Genomic DNA, 22,480 nt, shown 5'->3' on the forward strand with positions numbered 1-22,480 from the left:
AGATTTGTTTGTCCAGCTTGTTCCGATAACGAGAGCAAAGTGTCACTTGGGTGAAGGCCTGTCCTACGCGCACGCCGTTTGCCAGTGTGTTCTCACCACCATTGTCATCACCGTCACCATCATCGGTAAACACAATCTCATCACGTTCGCATCCGGCATCACCTCCATCAAACCCGTCACAGCCACCAACAACACAAACAGTACCAACTCAACGTCACCTTGAGCGACAGGAAGTGCACGCTTGTGCCAAATAAGTTGCATTCCGAACATGAAAGTTTAAAACATGCAATTTATTGTAATAAAATATATTACACATAATTACACACGTTAGATATGTGAATTTAATTTGTTGACTGAAAAAAAATCCTGTTAAAAAATAAAATAAAATTCTAGTTCATTCATTCAATAAAAATGAATGAATAATCAAAAATCACATGGAACTGATATAAATTATATATTTTTTATTTATAATGTATTATAATTCATTCTATTTAACTCATTCACTGCCAGACGATGTACAAAAATGCCAGGGTTTTTGTCATTGTCACTTGAATTCCAGGACCCACAGAATATTCAATACGGCGTTAGAAACCTTTGACTCTCATCTGTGATCAGAAATTCGTTTTTTGACCCAAAATTTCGTTTTTTATGCCTCGGTTTACAAACGAAAATGGGTTCTCGACCAAACTGAGCGCACCTGAATGCAGCAGTCGACTCCCCTCCGCTTCCTTATACGTCACTTCCTTGTGTCGCGTCTCATTATGACCGACGCATTATCCTCGTGTAATGTTCCATTGTGAGCAGCCGTGTTTGTATTGTTCAATCACAATAAAAAATAAAAATAAAAAGCAGACATTGATTATATTGATTATAATGCAAAATGTTTCGGTTTTCGACCAAATCGGTTTTCGAACAGGTTTCTAGAACGGATGATTGGATTTGATTTGATTTGATGGATTTACCTTTATTAGTCTTGCAGTGGAGAAATTTACATTTCACAGAAGCAAAGTTATGGAAGGAAGAAGAAAGGAATGAAAGAAGTAAAAAACAAAATACAGGAGCTTATTATAATGGTCAAAACCCCAGGTTCGACTGGTATCCCCCAACGTTCACCAAACCAAACCAACCAAACCCGACCAAATGTCGTGATCGGCACGCACTCGCCATCCCAGCAATTCTCTCCCTTTGCCGACCAGCTAACAAACCAGCGACATCTCCGCCGCATATGTCGTTTATGCTAATATGTGTGCACGTGCATGTCTCACGCACGCCCCCGCCACGACACAATAACAAATGTGCTACGCTGTCGCGTGCACCGTTTGACAACGCCGGTGGTAGTGATTTATGGCCCTGGGTTGGCGGCGGACTGCGGGTGCGGTTGTAATCAGTCCCGTGGCGTGGCTGTCCGGCAGGAAGTCATCCGACTGCCACTTCCTGTCCCCTGCGGAAAAATAAACAAACCCAAAGGAAGGCCCATCGGGCTCGGTGTGAACCTCTGACCTGAAAAGGTTTGCGAGTCTGAAAATGAATGGTCGCTGCATTATTAAACAGCACCCGAGTGGTGCGCGGGACCCAGATGGGCGGCCGTTAATAGAAAAAAAAGTTGAGCGGCTCCATTTTTCACAGAGTTAACGCGACGCCCCAACAATGAGCTCTTTAATTCCTTCCGCTCCGGCAAATGAACACTCTCCCGTCACCGCCCGGCCCGTCACCGCGCCCGCTGCCCCCGTCGTCTTACTTGATTGGCAAGCCGGTCGCGTGTCGGGGAAAGAAAAAGGATGTTTAATAATGCAGCGGGTGCCTTTTCACTCTCAAAATGCTCTGAATTTGGCTGCTCAGTCATATGTTGAAGTGATTGGTTGACTCCCTCCGCTCACGAGCGGAAGTTGAACGCTAGCCGCAGCTTCCTTGTCACTTTGCGGACAGCGTGGTGGATTTTAAAAGCAGACATCTCATCTCATTTTCCGTACCGCTTATTCCTTAAAAGCAGACATATTTAAGTCATTCACTGCCATTCACAAATTTATTCGAGATTTAAAAATATGATGTAGAGCGCTAGTGTTTGACTATCTCAGTTTTGTGTTTTGGTCTATGTTCGGAAAATGTATGGTCATTACACGCTTGAAGCAAAGCACATTGGTGCAAATATGTTTTATTTTGTCGTGATTTCAAGTACCATATTTTGCAGTGTATACGGCACACCAGAGTATAAGGCGCAGGGTCATCTTTTGAAGAAAATCAAGGCTTTTGGGTGTGCCTTATACACCGGAAAATACGGTAACTAATAAGCCATTTGCATCCAACAGGGATGGCCACTTGATTTTCAGCACAGCCCGGTTTGTTGTTTCCTCGTCACGGATTCATGGCTAACCGACCGAAATATAGAATATCTATAACATCATACGAAATCCCTGTTGTTCAATTTTGTTGTATTTGAAATCAGTCAGCATATGGGCGGCATCAAAACTTAAACTCCCCCCCTCTGCTGTCTCAAACAATGATGTTTTCTTGTTGCGTTTTTTTCAGGGTGGCTACGCAGCGTACAGATTCGCCCAGCCCGCCACCACCGCCGCTTACAGTGACAGGTGAGCGCCGCCATCTTTTTTTTTTTGATCGCAAACATTCTATGCCTTCAACTTTAACCATTTTCGGCGATTTTGAAACTTGACACCTTAAATTCAAACCTTAACCCCGCATAAAGCCTAATTAGAAACTCCAAGATTGGCTCGAAAACCGATTTTCAAACGCTATCATTATAACTGCAAACACAAAACCGTAATTTTGAAGACATTTGAAGGTTGTTTTGGGTAGCTTGAATGTCAAACCAGTTTCTTTATTTCCCCACATTGCCAGCAGGTGACAGTGATAAATGTGATTTACATCAACTCTGTATTCCGGGCTTTTCTGACATTTGAGTACAAAAATAAATGCAGCAAAAAAAGTCACCTTGCATGACTTGAGCTGCTGTTGAAGGCTCAAGTTGGGAATGCGTTATGTGAACGATTGCTGAGCATGTTTGCTGATAACTAGTGTGTTTGTGTGTGTGTGGGTGTGTGTCTGGGTGCACCATGTTTGCACCTGAGAGGATGAAGCTCATATCCACACTGTCAACATTTATCAGGCAGGGAAGCAGAAATCACAAATTGGACCAGAGCACAACTACTTCCACAACCCTCAATTCAATTTTTGGGAGACTTTTCTGACAATGTTTCCAGACAACTTTTGTTTTGTTTGTTGTATTCTGTTTGGTTTGTTTGGTGTTTGGGGGAGGGCGGGTTAGCTTATCGACCTCCCAGTGCAAATGTATCGGATTTGGATTCCAGCCTTCCTATGTGAAGTTTTCATGTTCTCCCCGAGCCTGTGTGGGTTTTCTCTGGATACTGTGTCTTTGCTTCATCTTCTAATTATCACCTTCTGATCGTTTCTGAAGAGTTTGCTTCCTTGTTTGTCCTGCAACCATTTTTTTATCTTTTGGACTTGTGAGGGATTGGATTTTTTTTCTAGGTCTTTGCAGGACTTACTCCTTGTCTTCTTGTATTTCTCTTCATGTAATTTTTGTTGGTTTTCTTTCCAAAAATGTTTTTGGGATGTTTTTGAGGAGCACTCACTTCTTGTCGTTGAACTTATTGGTCATTGCAAGATTTAGTATGGGTTGAAAAGCATGTCACTAGAAAATTTCTCCTGCCACATTTCTTTGCCGATGTAAAGCATCTTCCATTTTGAACATTTCCTTCTCTGACAAATTTCTCAAAATCACATTTTGCCGCGGGCCACATTTTAGTTACGGTTTCCTCTCGGGCGTTCTGAATTTGGGGAAGCCATTAGAATGGTTCATCCCCTCTATATATTACATATAGAGTGCAAAAAAAATAATCAATAACTCTGAATTAAATATTAACTCATTCACTGCCATTCCCGAATTTATTCAGGAATTGAAAATATGACATGGGGCGCCATTACCAAATGTTTTCGGTATTTGGTTTCTCTTGCAGGGGTGCGGATAAAGCGCTGGTCAGACATCTGGCAATGTTATTCCCTTCCACGAGGGAGCATCATTTGCCTTGTTTACAGTCGCTTGCACCTCAGATAACTCCAGACCCATATAATTTAGGAGTCAACGAAAGAAGACAGTTTAAGGTTTCTTACGCTGCGTTGAATGTTTATGTAATCCTAAAAGTCACTTTTCTGTGTGTCCTGTAATTTGACTGAAAATGACAAAAAGCCTGGCTCTGAAGTGGAAATATATTTGCATATTATCTGGCAGTGAATGAGTTAAAGCCTGTTATTGTGGTATACATATGACAAATTAAAGTTTGATTTGGTTTCGCGGGCCAAATAAAATGATGTGACGGGCCAGATTTGGCCCCTGGGCCTTGACTTTGACACAGGTGGTCTACGACATTGAGGCAACTTGTATCCCACATTACAATAGTTCCCGCATTCCCTTCAATTGTGTGATTCTCGCGGTAAAACTCTGAAATCAAACTTGTGCGGCATTTGGCGTCAGTTTTTCGACCTTCACGCCATTTGACTTGTTTTCGAGTGTGAAACACGATCCATCCCATGGAATGGTGAGTGCGTGTTGAGCAGTGTATCTCATGGTGGGGAGGGCAGTCGAACCTCCTGCTGGGTGTCACTCATTCCTGTGAGGTGCATTCTGGGTTTCTATCTGAAGATAAGGGGAGCCCGCGAGCGAGAGCATGTGCCTCTCCTTCCGATAGTCTCGCCAACCTTCAGTCCCGACGCTCGTAAAGGCCCGCGTTGAAGTTGTTGTCCTTGAGGATGACTTCCTAGGTTTCTATTTATTTCTTTATTTTTTTTCTTGGGGTGGGTGGAGGGGTGCTTGATTTGCCGCCCTCTCTCTTCGGCCGTCTTATCTTCTCGCCACAGACCGAGCGGAGGAAACACGGGAAGCAAATAAATAAATACGCATCTTGTCCCGCCTGACGGGGAAATCACAAGGATTAGTTCCGAAATGGCTGTGATGAAAAGCTGGGATGTGGATGGGGCTAGAGGAGGGGTGTTGCATATTTACGGCATGCCCCTCCAAGGCTGACCATGGTCTCTCACTCTCGTCTTTTGTCTCCCTATGTGAGTACGATTAACCGTGAGGAACGTGTCGCCTAAAGTGTCAATGACGATGATGATAAAAACATGTCAATGACGGTGACCTATCTCGTGTGTTGTGTCAATGACAAAATTTTACAGAAGACATTGCACAGTGGGACGGATCATTCCGTCTTGCACAACTGCTGCACTTAGCGACGGGAAATATAAGCCGACAGACAAACTTGCAACGGTTGACCATCATGATGCAAATTACTAAAGAGCGCACCTGATTATGAGCCTCACTCAGTATGTTTTTAAAGGAAAAAACATTTTGTACATACATAAACCGCACCTGTCTATAAGCCGCATGTTTATAAAGAAAGACGGTACACAGAAAAAGTTTTCAAAGTTTTAATAATACACCTTAACTTTTCTTTCAACACTACAAGCATTACGGTAGTAACACAGCCCTGACATGGCTGGTTAAAAAAGTATGCCGGTAAAAGTGAGACACGGCAGTAACACCGCAGCAACACGTTAGCACTCACTAACAGGGCTGGTTACAAAAACATAGCAAGTCGCTGAGAGCTGTCCTCATCTTCCTCCTGTTCAGTGAATCGACGGAAGTCTTCCTCGTGTGTGTCACATTGGAACAGCGTCCTCGCCACACATGCACTCATTCTTTCTTTCGTTGTCGCTCTGTCACTTTCATCCTGAGGTAATTAATGTCAGCTTGTGCTTTCCTCTCCGTCAGGCAGCTTTTCGAAACCCATGTTGGTGATGGTTGATTTTTTTCACAGTGCTCCATGCTGTCAGGGTCCACTGACTTGTGCAAAAGTTGCTCTTCCCATACGGCCAGTTTTGGTAAACGATTTCTTGCCGCTGATCATTCAAGCCTCCCATTAAACTCGGAGGGCCACTTAAAATACACGATTCGTGAAGTTATATTCAACTTGCGTCTTCCTCAAAACACATATTTGCCAGGTCTCACTCTGACGTTCAGTGCTCAAGCGCCACTGGCGGCCATTAGAAAAATGCATAAATTTGACGCATCGTTGCATAACACACAGGGTTGAAAGCCTGTGAGAAAAGTTGCGGTTTATAGTCCGGAAGTTATGGTAACCTTCCACCCAGTGACGTGCAGTGATGGGAGGCAGGTGAGGCAGTGCCTCACCTGTCATCATGGAAATATCAAATGAAAAAATAAATTAAACAGTTATATGTATATATTATATATACAGTAAAGTCTCGTTATATCGATATCGGATATATCGATAGTCCCGGTTATATCGATACTATTTCTATGCACGCACGAAGAAAATTACATGCAAACAGGGTCGGATATATCGATAGTCCCGGTTATATCGATATTTTTTCGGACTCCCTTGAATATCGATATAACGAGACTTTACTGTATTAATGATTTGTACTTTAAAGTTCTTTTCCATCCAAACTTCACCATCTTTGGATTTTTTTTCAAAATCGCTGAATTCTCACATTTACCGTTCAAATAATAAGTACAGACGAGCGGTGAGGCAGCAGCCGGCTGAGCCTCACCATGGATTGCGCAATCACTATGCTAACTGTGCTGGCTTGCTCTGCAGTGAGACCGCATTGCTTTCCCTCTGCATATCGCTATTAAATTGTTCAAAAACTTTTAGTATATGAACTAAATTTCTACAGTTTAGCTGGTGTATATAATGTACAGCCACTGTACATTATAAACACTGTACTACAGTGTTTATTTTATTTTATTTTAATCAAAACTGTGTGCGTAGGTGAGGCACACAGCAAGTAAAGTGCAACCATCCAGTCATTTTTTCGTGTTGCTTGGCCTTAAATTCGGAATGGGGGATTATATATCTAAATTGAATTTTCTAAACTGGACTTTCAATCGAAGCAGGAGATAATAATTAAAGGAAGACCAACACCGGAAATTATAGCTCACAAACGGTGAGGGATGGATGTAAATCTCCTGGACAGCTTCTCAGCTTTTTGGCCCAGAAGGATCTCATTGAAACTATTCGTGAGGTGACAAAGTTGCTCCAGTTCGTGCTCACTGTTCCAGCTACTACAGCATCAGTGGAACGGTCATTCTCAGCACTGAAAAGACTGAAAACATAGTCGGAACAGGACTGATCAAGGACAACTTTCTTCACTGGCAGTGATCTCCATTGAGACAGAGAGACTTTAAAAAAACTTTAGAAAGATAAGGAGGGCTTCTACAAAGAAGTTATCGATGCCTTTCTTCAGAATTTATAAGTAAAGTTAACACGATAATAATGTTATTTTTTAAAATTATTTTTTTCTATGCAAAAGTTTGTAGATATAAAGAATGCTGACATGACATTTTAAACAAACACACGTTAACTGTTGCCAATCAAATGGTGAATAAGCTACTCTGTAGAGTTCATGTTTGTAAATCTGACTGTGATGACGTCAGTGCCTCACCAGCCATGCTGCTTCACAAAGACTTTAAGATCTGATCACATGGACCAGACACTTATGAGAGCTGTTGGTCAAAAAAAAAAGCCACAACCACTTACTCCTGTCTTCCGCTTGCAGCTACGGCAGAGTCTATGCAACGGCTGACCCCTACCACCACACGATCGGACCCGCCGCCACGTACAGCGTGGGAACCATGGTAAGTAAGGCTGCCAAAAATCGCCGACGCAAGCCCAACACATGCAGTTTTAAAGAAGTGGACGTCATCTCACAGAAAACGAAAACAAACAACCCCCCCAAAAAAACTCAATCCATAGAAAGATCATGGAATACAGACCATGCACAAAATTCACTCACACACACACACACGATATAGGAAGACACACGCACACACTAATAAAGACCCCTGTGGTGTTTATTGGTGCAAGCAAAACCCAACTTTGAATATGACGTGTCCAGCCAAGTTAGAGCGTTAATGTTTGTTTTTAGCTAGCGTTTGCAGCTATCCTGAAGCATCAAAGATGAAAATTTACACCCCCCCCCCCTTCAAAAAACCCCCCGACTCTCCTCCCCACCCCCCAAAAAAAAAGCAAATATTCCTTTCATTTCAAAAAGGTGACGATTTCAGTGATAATAATTCAGTGGTGAGTTCATTAAAGCAAGTGTGCCCAGGGACGGAACAAAAAAAAAACAAATAGGGTGGGGTGGATGATCTTATTTTATATACTATTTATTTTGTGGGTGATCAGTGGCATGCATTACTCCTAAAGTAAAAAAAAAACATAGCATCCCCCCAGTGCAGCTGCTAGCTAAAAGCTTTCATTAATTACAACATTTTTTTCTTCTTCATTGACTTAATTAGAAATGTGCTACTTATATGCTTCCCCCCCAACCCCGATTTCCTCCAAATTTCCTTCCACGATGCATTAATCCCTACTAAAAATAACCAGCAGCACGAGTATGCGTATACAAGAGTACATAGTGCGTGAACTCAAAACAAAGGAGTCTTTTTTTTCTTTTGTTTTAATTACACATAATCAGTGATATTTGTTTTCTTCCGGGAGAAAAATCTCTTCCAATAATCATAATAATAACAGTGAGTCTGTGGGAGCTTGGAAAATTCTTTGCATAAAAGCCTCGCATGGCAAAATGAGCCTTTGAAGACATTGGCTTTGGCTTCTTAATTTCGCCAGGACTCCTCTCTGGTCGTTTCTGTGCGTGTATGTGTGCAGACGCACGTGTGTGTGTGTCCCAGATAATGTGAGCCTGACTTGAGGCGGAGGTCCCGCAGGGCTCTTGGTAGATCCCGCCACTTTTTTTTTCTTAGTCCGCATAAAAGCCGTCTGCCTTTAAAAGTCTGCCGGCGAAAAAAAATACAGAAATACAGGCAGAAAGAAAAGAAAATGAAACAATGAAACAGAGAGAGAGAAAAAGAAGACCAAGAAAGGCACTGAGAAGAAAAGAGGACAAATGAAGGGAGAGGAAAAAAATGACAGAAACATGAGAACAGAAGTGCGAAGAAGAAAAGAAATACCAAATAACATTTAGAAAGAAAGAGGGGAAAAAGTCAAAGGAAAGACAAAGAAATAAAACAGGAAAGAGTTTGAACAAAATAAAAGTGGGTAATGCATCGAGTAAAAATTGAACATGTGCGAAAGGAGGAAATGGGAATAAAAGAAAAGGAGGCATAAGAGAAAAAGGGGGGAAACAAAAGAAAGATAATAGACAACATAAATGGAAAGACAAAAAGGAGATGAAATGACAAGCGGAAACAAAAAAAGAAAAGGAAAAAAACTCAGGAAAAAGGGAAAGTGTGGGAGAAAAAGACCAATAAAAATTAACAGTGAGTGTGGAAAATGAAAAAAAATGATCAAAAGGAAGACAAAAAAAAATAGAGAATGACGAAAAAGGAAGTGAAAAACAAAACACGATAAGAAAACGGTGTTCTTATCCTGTGACTGTAACGTGTCCTTAAGAAATTTGGAAGTTGCTTGGAAATAAAATGTATTATTATTAAAAGAGACACATTGAAAAGGATAAAACCCAAAAAAAGATAGAAAATATATATTTTGAGGCAAAGGGGAAAAATAAATTAAAATGTGAGAAATTATGAATCAAAATGTGATGCTGCTGAGTCTTAAATCATTGACTGCCAGACATATGCAAAATGTGTCCGCTGCTGTGCCAGGGTTTTTTGTCATTGTCACTCGAATTCCAGGACCCACAGAATATTGATTTTTAGGACTACATAAGCATTAAATGCAGCGTAAGAGACCTTAGAGTCTCTTCTTTCATCAGAAAAAAAAGAGTAAATAACTAAATTATATGGGTTTGGAGTTATATGAGCTTGAAATAATGCCTAGCAATGCCTACATATTGGTTTATATAGCGCTTTAACAACAGCTGAAGTTGGAAAAAACCTGGGAAAAAAATGGTAAAATGCTGCCCCTCTGTGGAAGGTGAAACATTGCCAGAGGTCTGAACGGCATTTTATCAGCACAAGAAAAACAAGAAAAAACAAACACGAATAAATTCGTGAATGGCAGTGAATGAGTTAAAAATCAGCAGCAAGACGTATCACGCGACTTCTGTGGCCAATCCGTTTATTCAAATATGACAAGACTTCCCCCCTACTCTCCCCTGACAAATTGTGGAAGGCACTCGCCAACTTTGTCAAATATTGACTGACTGGAAGGAAATTTGATGAAAAAAAAGGGAGTCGGAACAATTTCAAACGTAATGGATACAAATAAGTCCAAATAATGTGACTTGGAAATGCTTCCCTGAATGCTGATTGGTCCTTTTTCATCTTTGATGTTGCAGGCTAGCCTCTACAGAGGAGGCTTCAGTCGCTTCGCGCCCTACTAAAACCCCCAAACAACACACGCACACACGCCACCAAAAACAAAACCAAAAAAAAAGAACTCTTGAAAAATACAAATTACCCCCCTCCCCTCAAAAAAACAAGAAGTCCCCCCTCCCCTGTGAGGAGACAAAGCTCCTCCTCCAGCTGACTTTTCCACCGCCGCCTTTTCCACACACTCTTGTATCCTTCATTCTTTTTTCCCGTTATTGATTGATTTTTTTTTATTGCTCTGTTTTTTTTTTGTTGTTTTCTCTGATTGAATTGTAGTCTTGGCAACATTTTGTGTATATAAAATGCCCCGACAGTTTTCTTATTCCAGCAATGTACATTGAAACACATTTATTGTTGTCATTTATTTGCATTTTTGTTGCTGAATATGCAAATATGAGAGATTGAATGGGCTGACTCCATTTTGGGGCATTTGTGATTTCAAGTTTCACTGTTGCACTGGTATTGATTACTTTTTCTGGATAGAGTATCGCCTAAAGCACAGGTGTCAAACTCGCCACCCCGTGTGATATGTATGACCCACAACTGCAAATCATGTAGGTTAACTTGCATGATTTTAGCTACAATCGTTTTAGAATTTTTTGAAATGGACACATATAATAAACAACTTCAGGTTTTGCAATAATTATGTTCCTTTTTTCTCCAGTTACGTGAACAATAATTGAACAAACTATGACAGTTGACTCATTTTGAAACTAGTAGTCCATTCATTGGTTCTGTTGAAATAATAATACGATTAGATGATTCAACATTTTTGGGTTTGACTGTCATAATGACGTCACTCCAAAGTGGCCAGTGTGAAAAAGTATTATTATTATTATTATTATTATTATTATTATTATTATTATTATTATTATTATTATTATTATTATTTGACAAATTTGCCCTAATGTATCCATGGGAGCAAATACTGTATGTGTGCACACATTTTTTTCCCAAATTGGGTCTTAAACCATTTTGGATATTCATATTGGCTCATGTTGCGCTCACTTTTATCCACCAAAAAAGCATCACCCTCATATTCCTCTTTCATCGATTGGTTGCCTGAAAGATTGTGTGACAGTGGTCCAAGTCCCAACATTTTTCATCTCTCAGCCCCTTTAAGTCATTCACTGCCATTCCCAAATTTATTCGGTAATTGAAAAGTGTGACGCGGAGCGCCATCCCCGAATTTGTTCAGGTTTTATTATTTCTTGCTGTGGGGTCCCGATAAAGCCCTGGTCAGACCTCTGGCAATGTGTTTCCCTTCCATGAAAAGCATTTGCTTTTTGTACAGCCGCCCCTACTTGCACCTCATTGCACCTCCAGACCTATATAACTTTGGAATTATCTCTTTTTTTCTGATGAAAGAAGAGACTCTAAATTTCTTGAATGTTTATGCAGTCCTAAATCGCAATATTTTGTGGATCCTGCAATTTGAGCGACAATGACAAAAACCGTGGCACTGGAGTGGACACATATTTGCACATCGTCTGGCAGTGAATGAGTTAAAGGGCTAAAAATTGTGTTTACGATGTTTTACAGTCATTAGGAAACACATGAATGTCAAACTGATGATTTGTTTGGCCCAGTGTTGCGCTGACAAAAAAGGACTTTCCCCTTGTCGAAATTGCAACTTGTTTTCGCTTGAAATCACAAGCATGTAGTTAGCCCACTCGAGTTGTCGATGGCTCAAACACACGCGCTGATTTGTGAGTGTGCCATAGCCTTGATAAGCTGAGAATATTTCTGAACCCACCTTCAATATTTATGTGTACAGTATTAACTTCCTATCTATCTATCTATCTATCTATCTATCTATCTATCTATCTATCTATCTATCTATCTATCTATCTATCTATCTATCTATCTATATATATATATATATATATATATATATATATATATATATATATATATATATATATATATATATATATATATACAGTAAAGTCTCGATATTCAAGGGAGTCCGAAAAAATATCGATATAACCGGGACTATCGATATATCCGATATCGATATAACGAGACTTTACTGTATAAATATATATATAACCGGGATATATATATATATATATATATATATATATATATATATATATATATATATATATATATATAAACGTGCAAATATGTACAGCAATGTAGCAGCAAATGTACAGAAACGTGTTCAAATGTACAAACGCAAACATGTGTTTTCTAAATGTATTCCAACTTGAAGTGTGATTACAATGTTTGAGGATGACAAGATGTTATTTTCAAGGTTCTAAAAAGACTGTGACCTTATTGATATTGTCAATATCATGTGACATAAAGTAGCTTGATGTATGTTTAGAATAAAGCAATTAGAACAGCTGGTTGGAGCTTTGAACACATCTTGTTGGGCAAGATCCACATCAGAGTTTTATTTATTTTTTATTTTTTTTGAGTCAACTGGGTTTGTATCTGTGAAATTAACTGTGTGCCATTTGTTTTGAGATCCAAACGATTATCTGTCATTTCATCTCAAAATTCTCCCAAACATCCTTTGAGCACACTGGCTAATGGCAGAATCAATTTATATCCATCCGTGTTCTGTTATAGCAGCTAACTGGCGTTAACTCATTCACTGCCATTCCCGAAATTGAAATACAGTAAAGTCTCGTTATATCGATATTCAAGGGAGTCCGAAAAAATATCGATATAACCGGGACTATCGATATATCCGACCCTGTTTGCATGTAATTTTCTCCGTGCGTGCATAGAAATAGTATCGATATAACCGGGACTATCGATATATCCGATATCAATATAAAGAGACTTTACTGTATGACATTGAGTGCCATTCCCGAATATTTTCAGGTTTTGGTTTATCCTGCCGATAAAACGCTGGCCAGACCTCTGGCATTTTTTTTTCCTTTCCACAATGGGGCAACATTTCCCTTTTTTCCCTGTTAGCGCTTTGTTCCATCTTTAGCTGTTGTTAAAGCGCTATATAAACCAATGTGTATGTACTGTATTGCATTGTATTTCGGACAGCCGCCCTCATTTCAAGCTCATATAACTCCAGACCCTTATAATTTATGAATCAACTTTTTTTTCTCATGAAAGAAAAGAGTCTACAGTTTCAACTTTTTTTTCTCATGAAAGAAAAGAGTCTACAGTTTCTGCTACTGAATTGAATATTTATGTAGTCCTCAAACTCAATATTCTGTGGGTCCTGGATTTTTTATGAAAATGACAAAAACCCTGGCACGTTAGTGGACACATTTTTGTCCATCATCTGGCAGTGAATGAGTTAATCTCAGAAAACACCCCTCATGATTTTTTAATCAATTTGACATGAAGAGTAACTGAATGTCACCAGTTGTAAACGATCACCGCTTTTTAGAGCTTTGGCAGCTAATGTGGCCAAGGTCAATTCCATTGGCCAGTGCCATCAGTCTGTTAGAGCTGTTGACATCCTTGTCCAATTTTCAGTTCGGTCATTTTTTTTCCTCAGAAAATATTTGAATCTTTAAAAAAAATATATAGCAACAAGAAATAGACCTTTTTTAATCAATAAATGTATATATGGATGGATGGATGGATGGATGGATGGATGGATGGATGGATGGATGGATGGATGGATGGATGGATGGATGGATGGATGGATGGATGGATGGATGGATGGATGGATGGATGGATGGATGGATGGATGGATGGACAGACATTGACATTGATCCTCCAAATCTGTGTTTTAATTAAATATAATTAATTTTAATTTACTAAATACTTGTGTGTGCAGTAAATACGAAAAGTCGGGAAGAGGAAGCAGCGCTCGGCACGGTTGGACGTCACAGACCAGAGGAGGCAGAGCATTTTTTTGCAAAAGCGAGGGAGGTGAATAAACCGGCGGTGGAATCAACGGCCACCTCCCCCACCTACCACAGGCCGACCCGACCGTCTTTTCTAAGGCGGCCGGCCGGCCAGGAAGGAACAGACAAAGAAAAGCGTTTGGATGAGTGGCGTCCCGTTACTGAAAAACATTTTATTTTTCTATACTTTTGTCACGTGTATGTATAAAGGCGTATAATATATACATATATATATATATATATGTACAAATTTGTCTTTTTATGTTTTGCGGGGGAGTCCAGAACAGGCGGCCGGATGTGGCGGAGGAGGGAGAACCTGCGCCTCCTGTTCTCTTCCTCCTCCTCCTCCTCCTTTAATTCCTTCTTCCCCGTGGACGCTGTCGTGATGTCACTTCCTGTCGACAGCACTCCCACCCCACACACCCTCCTCTTTTGTTTACAGCGCCCCCGAGTGGCGGCAGTTCATCAAGCACTGGAAAATCCGTCTTTGGCGAATCGGGAGGTTGGCGCTAGAGGCACCGGACGTACGTCGAGACGATCAAAAGGACATTTCCACTGGCGGCGTCCTTTTGACGTGGGCAAAATTAAGCCAGAGGCTGCGTCCGCACGTACACGAAGAAATTAGGCCAAACGCTCATTTTTACATACTTTACTACACACGAAATGTATTGTTTTTAGGGGGAGAGTTTGCCTTAAAAGAAGTCCACCTTAATGCACTAAAAAAAAAGAAAAGAAAAAAAAACCTCCTAAATAAATCAAAGATAAAGTGAAATGATGACTTTTTTATCCAACAAATGTTATGTAATTGATACCATGAGATTTTTATCAAAGTAATTCTTTCATTATCTCAGTTTATTGGAATTGGTTTTTGTTTTAGGGGGGAAGAAACCTGATTTTCTTAAAGAAAAATATTTGGATCTAGTCTTGGAAAAATCTTCTTCAAGAAAAAAAAGGTTTTAATTCACAAAAGAAAAAATCCTTCAAATTCCTGTAAAAATGTGCTAAATATGAAAGTGTTTTTTTCTGAAAATAATTTTGAGGATATTTTATGTTGATTTAATAAGGCTAGAACTATGATGAAATATCATGATATAATTCATGGAGTTTCTTTCTTGAAACTTGTTTTCAAGATTTTTCAGAAAGAAATTGATTTTTGGGGCAAAAAAATAGAGTCAAATCTTTTAAAAAAATAACGACTATCCCGAAGTTATACAACTTGGTTTATAAAAACATCGATATAGGTGTCATTTCTCAAAAATATGCAACTTTACTAACTGTACATCTTTTTTCCCTTGGAAAACAAATACATTTTTACCCTCAATTTCTTTTCTAACCAGGCGTAATTTGACTTTTTAATGTATTCATTTTATTTTATTTTTTAAGCTGTAAAGATTTGTCGTTAGTAAAACGCTGGAGCGCGTACATGTGGACGTGGCCCCCGCCAGTGGCGATTTGCGTGTTTGTATTCAGTAATTTTCAGCGGGTCTTCAAAGGTTTTTTTTGTTGTTGTTTTTTTTTTTTGTGGCAGATGAATTTCGTCCCATTTCGACAAGGGGTGGCCGTCAGACGTGTGCAAAACAGGAGAATGTCGGTTGCGTTCTTTGAATGTACTCTTTCTTCTTTACATGGATTCTTTTTGTTGCTGTACATAAATATATAGACATATCTATTCTATGGGCTGTGCTGATGTCAGGGAGTAGAGGGGGTGGCCACATGAGCCCCCTTTCGATTTCAGTCCTTGCCCCACCCCACCTTCCCTTCCACTAAATATGCCCCTGATATTTACTGTAACATGTGATCATGTGTTATATGATTGAATGTGTGATGGTGATTGTGTGCCCCCGTCCCTCCTCGAACACCCACCTCCCATCTCCCCCACCACATCCCCTGCCCCCCTCCTCTCTTTACACAGTCATTGACTTCACCTCCTTTTGGAATTAATTCCGTCCAATTTATGGCTTCTCCCATCCGTCCTTTGTGGGATTTGAACGCGCGGCCTCGGAGCTCTTTGATCATGAGCCAGTGGGAGGAAGTGCTCGCTTCGACTAATGCTAGTCCACGGGCGTTTTACAATTCGGGATGGAATCCGTCAGCCGATGGGAGGGTGGGGGGGAGCAGAGTAAAGATAACCAGCTCAGGGCAGACTCACACTAGGCCGTTCCAACCACGCTTCAGGCCACTTGAAGCCCCAAGCCCAAAACCTTTTTGATAATTATAATACCTTATATGGAAATCAACAAGGAAACTATGTCAAATTATCCACAAGTGGAGAGGGGGGATGGTGGTCAACCATCCATAACACCTCCACATGCACATCTTAGACACGTTCGGCTTACTGTACAGTATATACAGTCTGATGAGGAATCCACGATGCCCATTTACCAGATGTTCATCATAACTACCCTCTTGCAAAGTAGAAAATTAACACAAGGACAAATCGTCCCAAGCAGGCTCAATACGTGCCGTGATTAATGGCGTGCCTACTCCTGTCATCTTGCACAATAAAAATCAACACGACAGGAAATTATCCGCAGTCCGTCAAATCCACGGCGAGCTTGTTCGGATGCAATGTTGGTGTCGTGATTAATGCATTTCTTCAAACACCCCCAGGCCAGGTCTGCTTATTTTGAATCCACTGATCAAAGACGTGTGATCATGATGCCCCCCAACCCCAGCCTTCCTCCCTTGCCTTGCACAATAGAAATCACCAAAGACGAATGGAAATGATCCATAGTCGGAAGATAATCGGACCTGTCTCACAACAAATGCACCTGCTTCGCTTGCTAGTTACTCATAACAACTGCCACGTTGCCCACTCGAAATAATCCACAAAACGAATGATTGGTCGATTTAGCGTGAGTGTGCCATAGCGATATCTTCAAGAGGCTTAGAGTCGGCCGCATGCTCACTTCCCGTTCAACAAAATCGCCCATTGTTTTACTCAATTGGTTTCATTTGGTCAAACAAATCAGGGCTCCTTCCCCCGCCCCCTTGACATTTCCTGTACAGTTACAAAGACTTCCAATCCCATCGTATCGCCCAATCGCATGACGGATGGGGCAGGAGATGAACAACTGTCAGCGTCATGCGCCGCCTCTGCCGATGATCTATGCACTACTTTCAGCCACCACATGATGTCACTCATGCACACACGTTAGCAAGACTGTTAGCAACTGATACAAAATGTAACCGTGTTGTTGTTTTTGTTTCCGATCAAATAGATTGTTGTTATGAAATGAGCAACTGCGTTTTACGGGCCTAGCCACGTGGTTCACGTAGAAGGTGGTTGTCATGAATACAAAAAAGAACTTTAGATTGTAAATATTGGTGCTATTAGAGAGACAAAAAAATGACTATTATTGTATAGCGTAAGCATTTACTCATTCACTGCCAATGACGAATGTATTCAGGAATTGAAAATATGATGTCGAGCCTCATTCCCAAATTTGTTCGGGTTTTGTTTGCTTGGGTGCAGATAAAGCGCTGGCCATGGCCTCTGGCAATGTTCCTTCTTTTCCACAAGAGGGCAGAATTTCCTTATCTTCCAGGTTAGCGCTTTGTTCCAGCTTCAGCTGTTGTTTTTGCATTGTATTTTGGACAGCCGCCCTTATTTCAATCTCATTTCACACCAGACCCATATACGTACAGTGGTACCTCGGTTCTCGAACGCCTCACAGTTCGAACAAATCGGAGTTCGAACAAAATATTCGAGATATTCTTGCTTCGTAGTTCGAACACCAATCGGTGTTCAAACGGCAATACGACGCATGAGTGCGTACGCGAGGGTGGGGTGCTGAGCGGCGTACGGTGTTTCGCTCTCTCCGTGACCAACTGTTGTCGCTTGCGGCCGTGCTGCGTTTTTCTCTAGCGTTTAATATAGGTGTACGAAGAGTTTTAGCCCCTAATCATGCCTCCAAAGAAAGTAGGTGCTGCTAAAAGTGACAAAAGAAAAGTAGTGTGTACAACTATTGCATTTAAGAAAGAAATAATCGCAAAATATGAGAGGTGTGCGAGTGTCTGATCTGGCGAGGGAATACAGCATGGCGAAATCTACGATCAGTACGATATTAAAGAATAAGGAGGCTGTGAAATCTAATGATGTGGCTGGGGGAGTGAGAGCAAGTGTCATTGGATAGATATTTGAAGAGAAAAGAACATTCTGTAGCCGAGTCATCCGTAGCTGTCACGTTCCGAGCGAGAGTGACGGCAGCTGACTCGTCTGAACGTAGTGGAATGTTTGGGATCCCAAAGCAAGCGGCAGAGATGTACTACCCAAGCAGGATGTTTATTCACAAATAAAAGAAAACACAGCGAGTAAGAAGGCGGCTGGTGATCCCACCCGCTTACTACGCCAAAAAGCAAAATTATTAAGTGTGCAAAATTACACAATCCCGGAAGATGACGTAAATTTACGGGATGCAGGGAAAATACCTCGGACCAGATACACTCGCGCAACGAAGGAAGAGTCCGGGTACGGTGGCGAGTTGAGTCAATCATCCGGCATTGGCGAGGTGATTGCGAACCGTATAAATGCCCCGTGTCCGTGTTTAGAGAATTGACAGCAGGTGGAGAACGGCCGGGAGAGGCAGCCTCCCCTCCCCCGCTGTCAACTCGCAAGTGACAAGAGCGAAGAGATGGTTTCGGTGTTCGAACAAATCGCTTTTCGAACAGGGTCCTGGAACGAATTATGGTCGAGAACCGAGGTATCACTGTAATTGAGGATTTAACTCTTTTTTTTTCCGATGAAAGAAGAGAGTATAAGGTTTCTAATGCTGTTGAATGTTTATCTAGTCCTAAAACTCAATATTCTGTGGGTCCTGGAATTCAAGTGACAATGACAAAAACCCTGCACTGCAGTTGACACATTTTTTTCACGTCTGGCAGTGAATGAGTTAAATGTCCCATTTTCTGGCAAGTGAATATCAGTCTCTTATTATTCATTAGCCTTTGATTGGCATCAAACGGAAAAATTATCAATCTAGCCGCGCATTCCATGCATGGCCTCACAGTGTTGGATTATTTTCCCATTACAGGTGGTAAAGCAGCTTTACGAAAAAAATGAAGCACTTACAACCGCACCAAAATGTAAATTTATTGATTAGCAAAACATAACATAACATAGCATTGATTTGTGAACCTTCAAGCATTTTATGGCTGATAGTCGATTCATCTATTTTTCACTGGTCAGCCTCTGACGGGTATGTTTTTTGAATAGTAAAATAGCTTTATTTTTTTTAACCAGTTAAGTAGCGTCTGAAGCCCTGAATTCCACCTTAGCCATTAGCACAGCATAGGTCTATATTTTCACATTTGCAGTTGACACATTGTGACAGGAACTCTATCAGTGATAGTCTGTTTCCATTGTACCGCTTTTGAATGTACTGTACATAGATGTAGTAGAAATGTATGGATGTCAGCTTACTTACTGTTGTGTATATATATTTCATTTGAGGTGGTAAAGCAGCTTTAATTCGCTCCCCGGGTTTTTATTTCATTAATTTCATAGCTTCTGAAACCCTAAAATCCACATTTCAAACATTAACATAGCGTCGATTAACATTTTCGCATCTGCTTTAAATCGTCAGTATTACTTACCAATAGCTAAAAGTGTCTAAATGTCCTTCATTTTACAATTCCTTGCCACAATCTTATCCATTAACATATTTTCACATCAGCAAAATACACATATACAAGTATTTTTATTTGATTTGATTGGCTCGTCATAACATTTTACGTGTGAAATTTAAATCAATGACTTGTCTTAATTGTTGAGGGGCAGTAATACCGTCTTTGTACTGTTGTAAACAACTTTAATTATTTTGTTGGTTGCCAATTACATACTGTAGCTTTTTTAGCACTGAAATCCAAAACCTATCCATTAGCATAGCATAGCTGTACAGATTCACGAATTGTCGGTAACATTTTATCCATTGTTACACTCTCACTAAAAATAGATGTAGTATTTTGTGTCAGAAAATGTTTTAGTCTGAATTCCCTGGTTGGTCTTTGAGGGGGAACGGGGTGGGAAATCATCTTCCAGGACTGAAGAGGGTAACTCGACTTTGAGGCGTTGCGGCAACCCTGCTGTTTGTTTACATGATACCGGTTGTACATAATGACAATGATTGGTCTTCCACTCCTTTTGTAGCCACGTGCAAAATGAGCTTGCGATGCTTGACACGCATGACGACCACACGGCGGTTGTTCCTCTCCGCTCCACCGGGTGGGGCCCCACCAGATACCCATTCCCAAAATGATCGTCACCAAGCACCCCCAAAACCTCCACCGAGTATGTGTGCCCACACACCCCAGCCTGCACTTTGTACTCCTACTGTCCTGTACATAACCCCCTCCCCCACCCCCCACCTCATTCTATCACAAGAAAAAAAGAAGAAAAAATTCCTCCTTCAAAAATGTGTATTTTGTTCAAAAAAATGCAAATTTATTTATAAGGATTTTTTAAAGACTTAATCGCTTTCTGCGTTTTGTAAATGTTCAAGGAAAAAAAGATGTTTTAAAAATGTTAAATGGCTATACTGAAAGGTTGAAAAAAAAATTCTCCTCCCTTTGTCCCTTCCCCGTATTTCTTCTTGTGTTTTTGTTTCTTTCTCTTTCTGTATGCTTCTCTGTTCGTGCTTCAGATGATGAGTTATACTTATTATGACATTAACGTTATCATAATTATGAGTAATTATTAATATCATCACCATCATCATGAATAAACTTGTCTACTTCAATCGCGGTAGCATTTCTTGCTAACTCCATGTCTTTGCTCTGGCATGTTAGCGGTTAACATCCTGCTAAAAAATATACAATATTCATTTTCAAGGTTCCCCACATGAACCAAGCCCCCAAATTCACCCAAGTAGCTAACCTACAATGAAATGTTAGGTGGGGGATCAGCAGCCAACATCAATTTCAGCACTGGGCTGGAATTTGAAAAGATAGGGGGGATAAATTGGCACCGAACATCACTTTCAGCACATATTTAGATATGTGTTAGTTAAGGTGAAGTTGCCATGACCGAAAAAAACAACAACATTACACTATCGCTGACCTGGTGAGTCAGCAGTGAGTTTAGGAATCGATTTTGATTGTTAGATGTAAGGAGTGGCATCTTTGTGCCATAGAGATGTGGTAATGCTGGCTGTCAGCTCTTTGAACAACTACACTATAAACAACTGCGTTGTCATATGAATGACATGATATCAAACCATATTTTAACTCATTCTCTGACATTCCCAAATTTATTCAGGAATTGAAAATTAGATGTGGACAGAAACTCCTGAATTTGTTCAGGTTTTGTTTTTTCTTGTGGCGGGGGGTGCTGCTAAAGTGCTGGTCAGATCTCTGGCAATGTTTTTCCCTCCCATGAGGGGGCAGCAGTTTCACTTGTACCTCATATTACTCCAGACCCATATAATTTAAGAATGAACTATTTTTTTCTAAAGAAATAAGTGAGTCTAAGGTTTCTAACTCAATATTCTTGGGCCCCTGAATTTGAGTGAAAATGACAAAAAAAATGTCAACCTTGTGATCAATGAGATTAAATACGATACTTTGTGTATAAATTGTCGTCCACAGTGGCCTTAGATGCGATCTAAAACGGAGGTCGGGGACACGAAACTCGATGCACGCCATACATCATCACATCACGAGTCAACAAAAAAGTAAGGACCACAATTTGCGAGGAAGCGGGGCAATAGGACCGCAAATATTCTGGACTCCCAGGTGTCCTTTTTTGGCAGCAAATGAAATGAACGCAGATGATTCATGAGGCAAATTACGAGCAGATCCGACCCGGTTACAACCCAGTTTTCTTGTCACTTCACTCAAGTATTTATACGGCCATAATTAATCTCAGACGCCAGTGCTGATGGGGAAAAAAGGGATGAGGGGGCTTTCTCAAAGGCCAAAGCGGAGCAGTAACGAGAAGCTCAAGAAAAAAACTCACATCTGAATAGGAAGCTGCTAATGCTTATAATTCATTTGTCTGTTTTGATAATTCATTGAAATTATATTAATTGGATTAATTGTGGTAAAATGACAGTGTGCGATTGATTTCGAGTTTAGGTTTAAGGAACAGCAGCCTCGTGTGGCGGAAATGTGAACAATATTACACTCGCTTACAGATGTGATGCTTGACTTCTCGTATTGGGGCATTCCATGACTTTTCCAGTCCCAGTGGTGTTTCATTTCCTCGTGGCGTTTGTCATGAAGAACTGGAGGGAGCGTCGGTTGCCTTTAAACTGTAATGCGCGAAAGACATTTGGGATGAATGGATGACTTTAGGTCA

At 40.6% G+C, this 22,480-nt stretch overlaps 1 protein-coding gene across 7 annotated transcripts in view; it reads left to right on the plus strand.

Annotated features, from left to right (window-relative positions):
• The window catches only part of LOC148885693 (RNA binding protein fox-1 homolog 3-like), a 326,703-nt gene extending 305,777 nt beyond the window's left edge, over positions 1-20,926 (plus strand). For 6 of the 7 annotated variants that reach the window (XM_089018729.1, XM_089018728.1, XM_089018734.1 and 3 more), the window contains 3 exons: positions 2,527-2,585; positions 7,615-7,693; positions 10,318-12,167. In XM_089018729.1, coding sequence (XP_088874855.1) covers positions 2,527-2,585; positions 7,615-7,693; positions 10,318-10,362 — 183 coding nt within the window. In that variant the 3' untranslated portion in view covers positions 10,363-12,167. Of the gene's footprint in view, positions 1-2,526; positions 2,586-7,614; positions 7,694-10,317; positions 12,168-14,114 lie in introns of those variants that run through there. The other variant, XM_089018732.1, reaches the window with a different exon arrangement.
• The last annotated feature ends 1,554 nt before the right edge of the window (positions 20,927-22,480 follow it).

This window comes from Hippocampus bargibanti, linkage group LG17 (genome assembly GCF_051943395.1).
Source record: "Hippocampus bargibanti isolate YZ-2025 linkage group LG17, ASM5194339v1, whole genome shotgun sequence".
In the NCBI taxonomy this organism is placed as follows: domain Eukaryota; kingdom Metazoa; phylum Chordata; class Actinopteri; order Syngnathiformes; family Syngnathidae; genus Hippocampus; species Hippocampus bargibanti.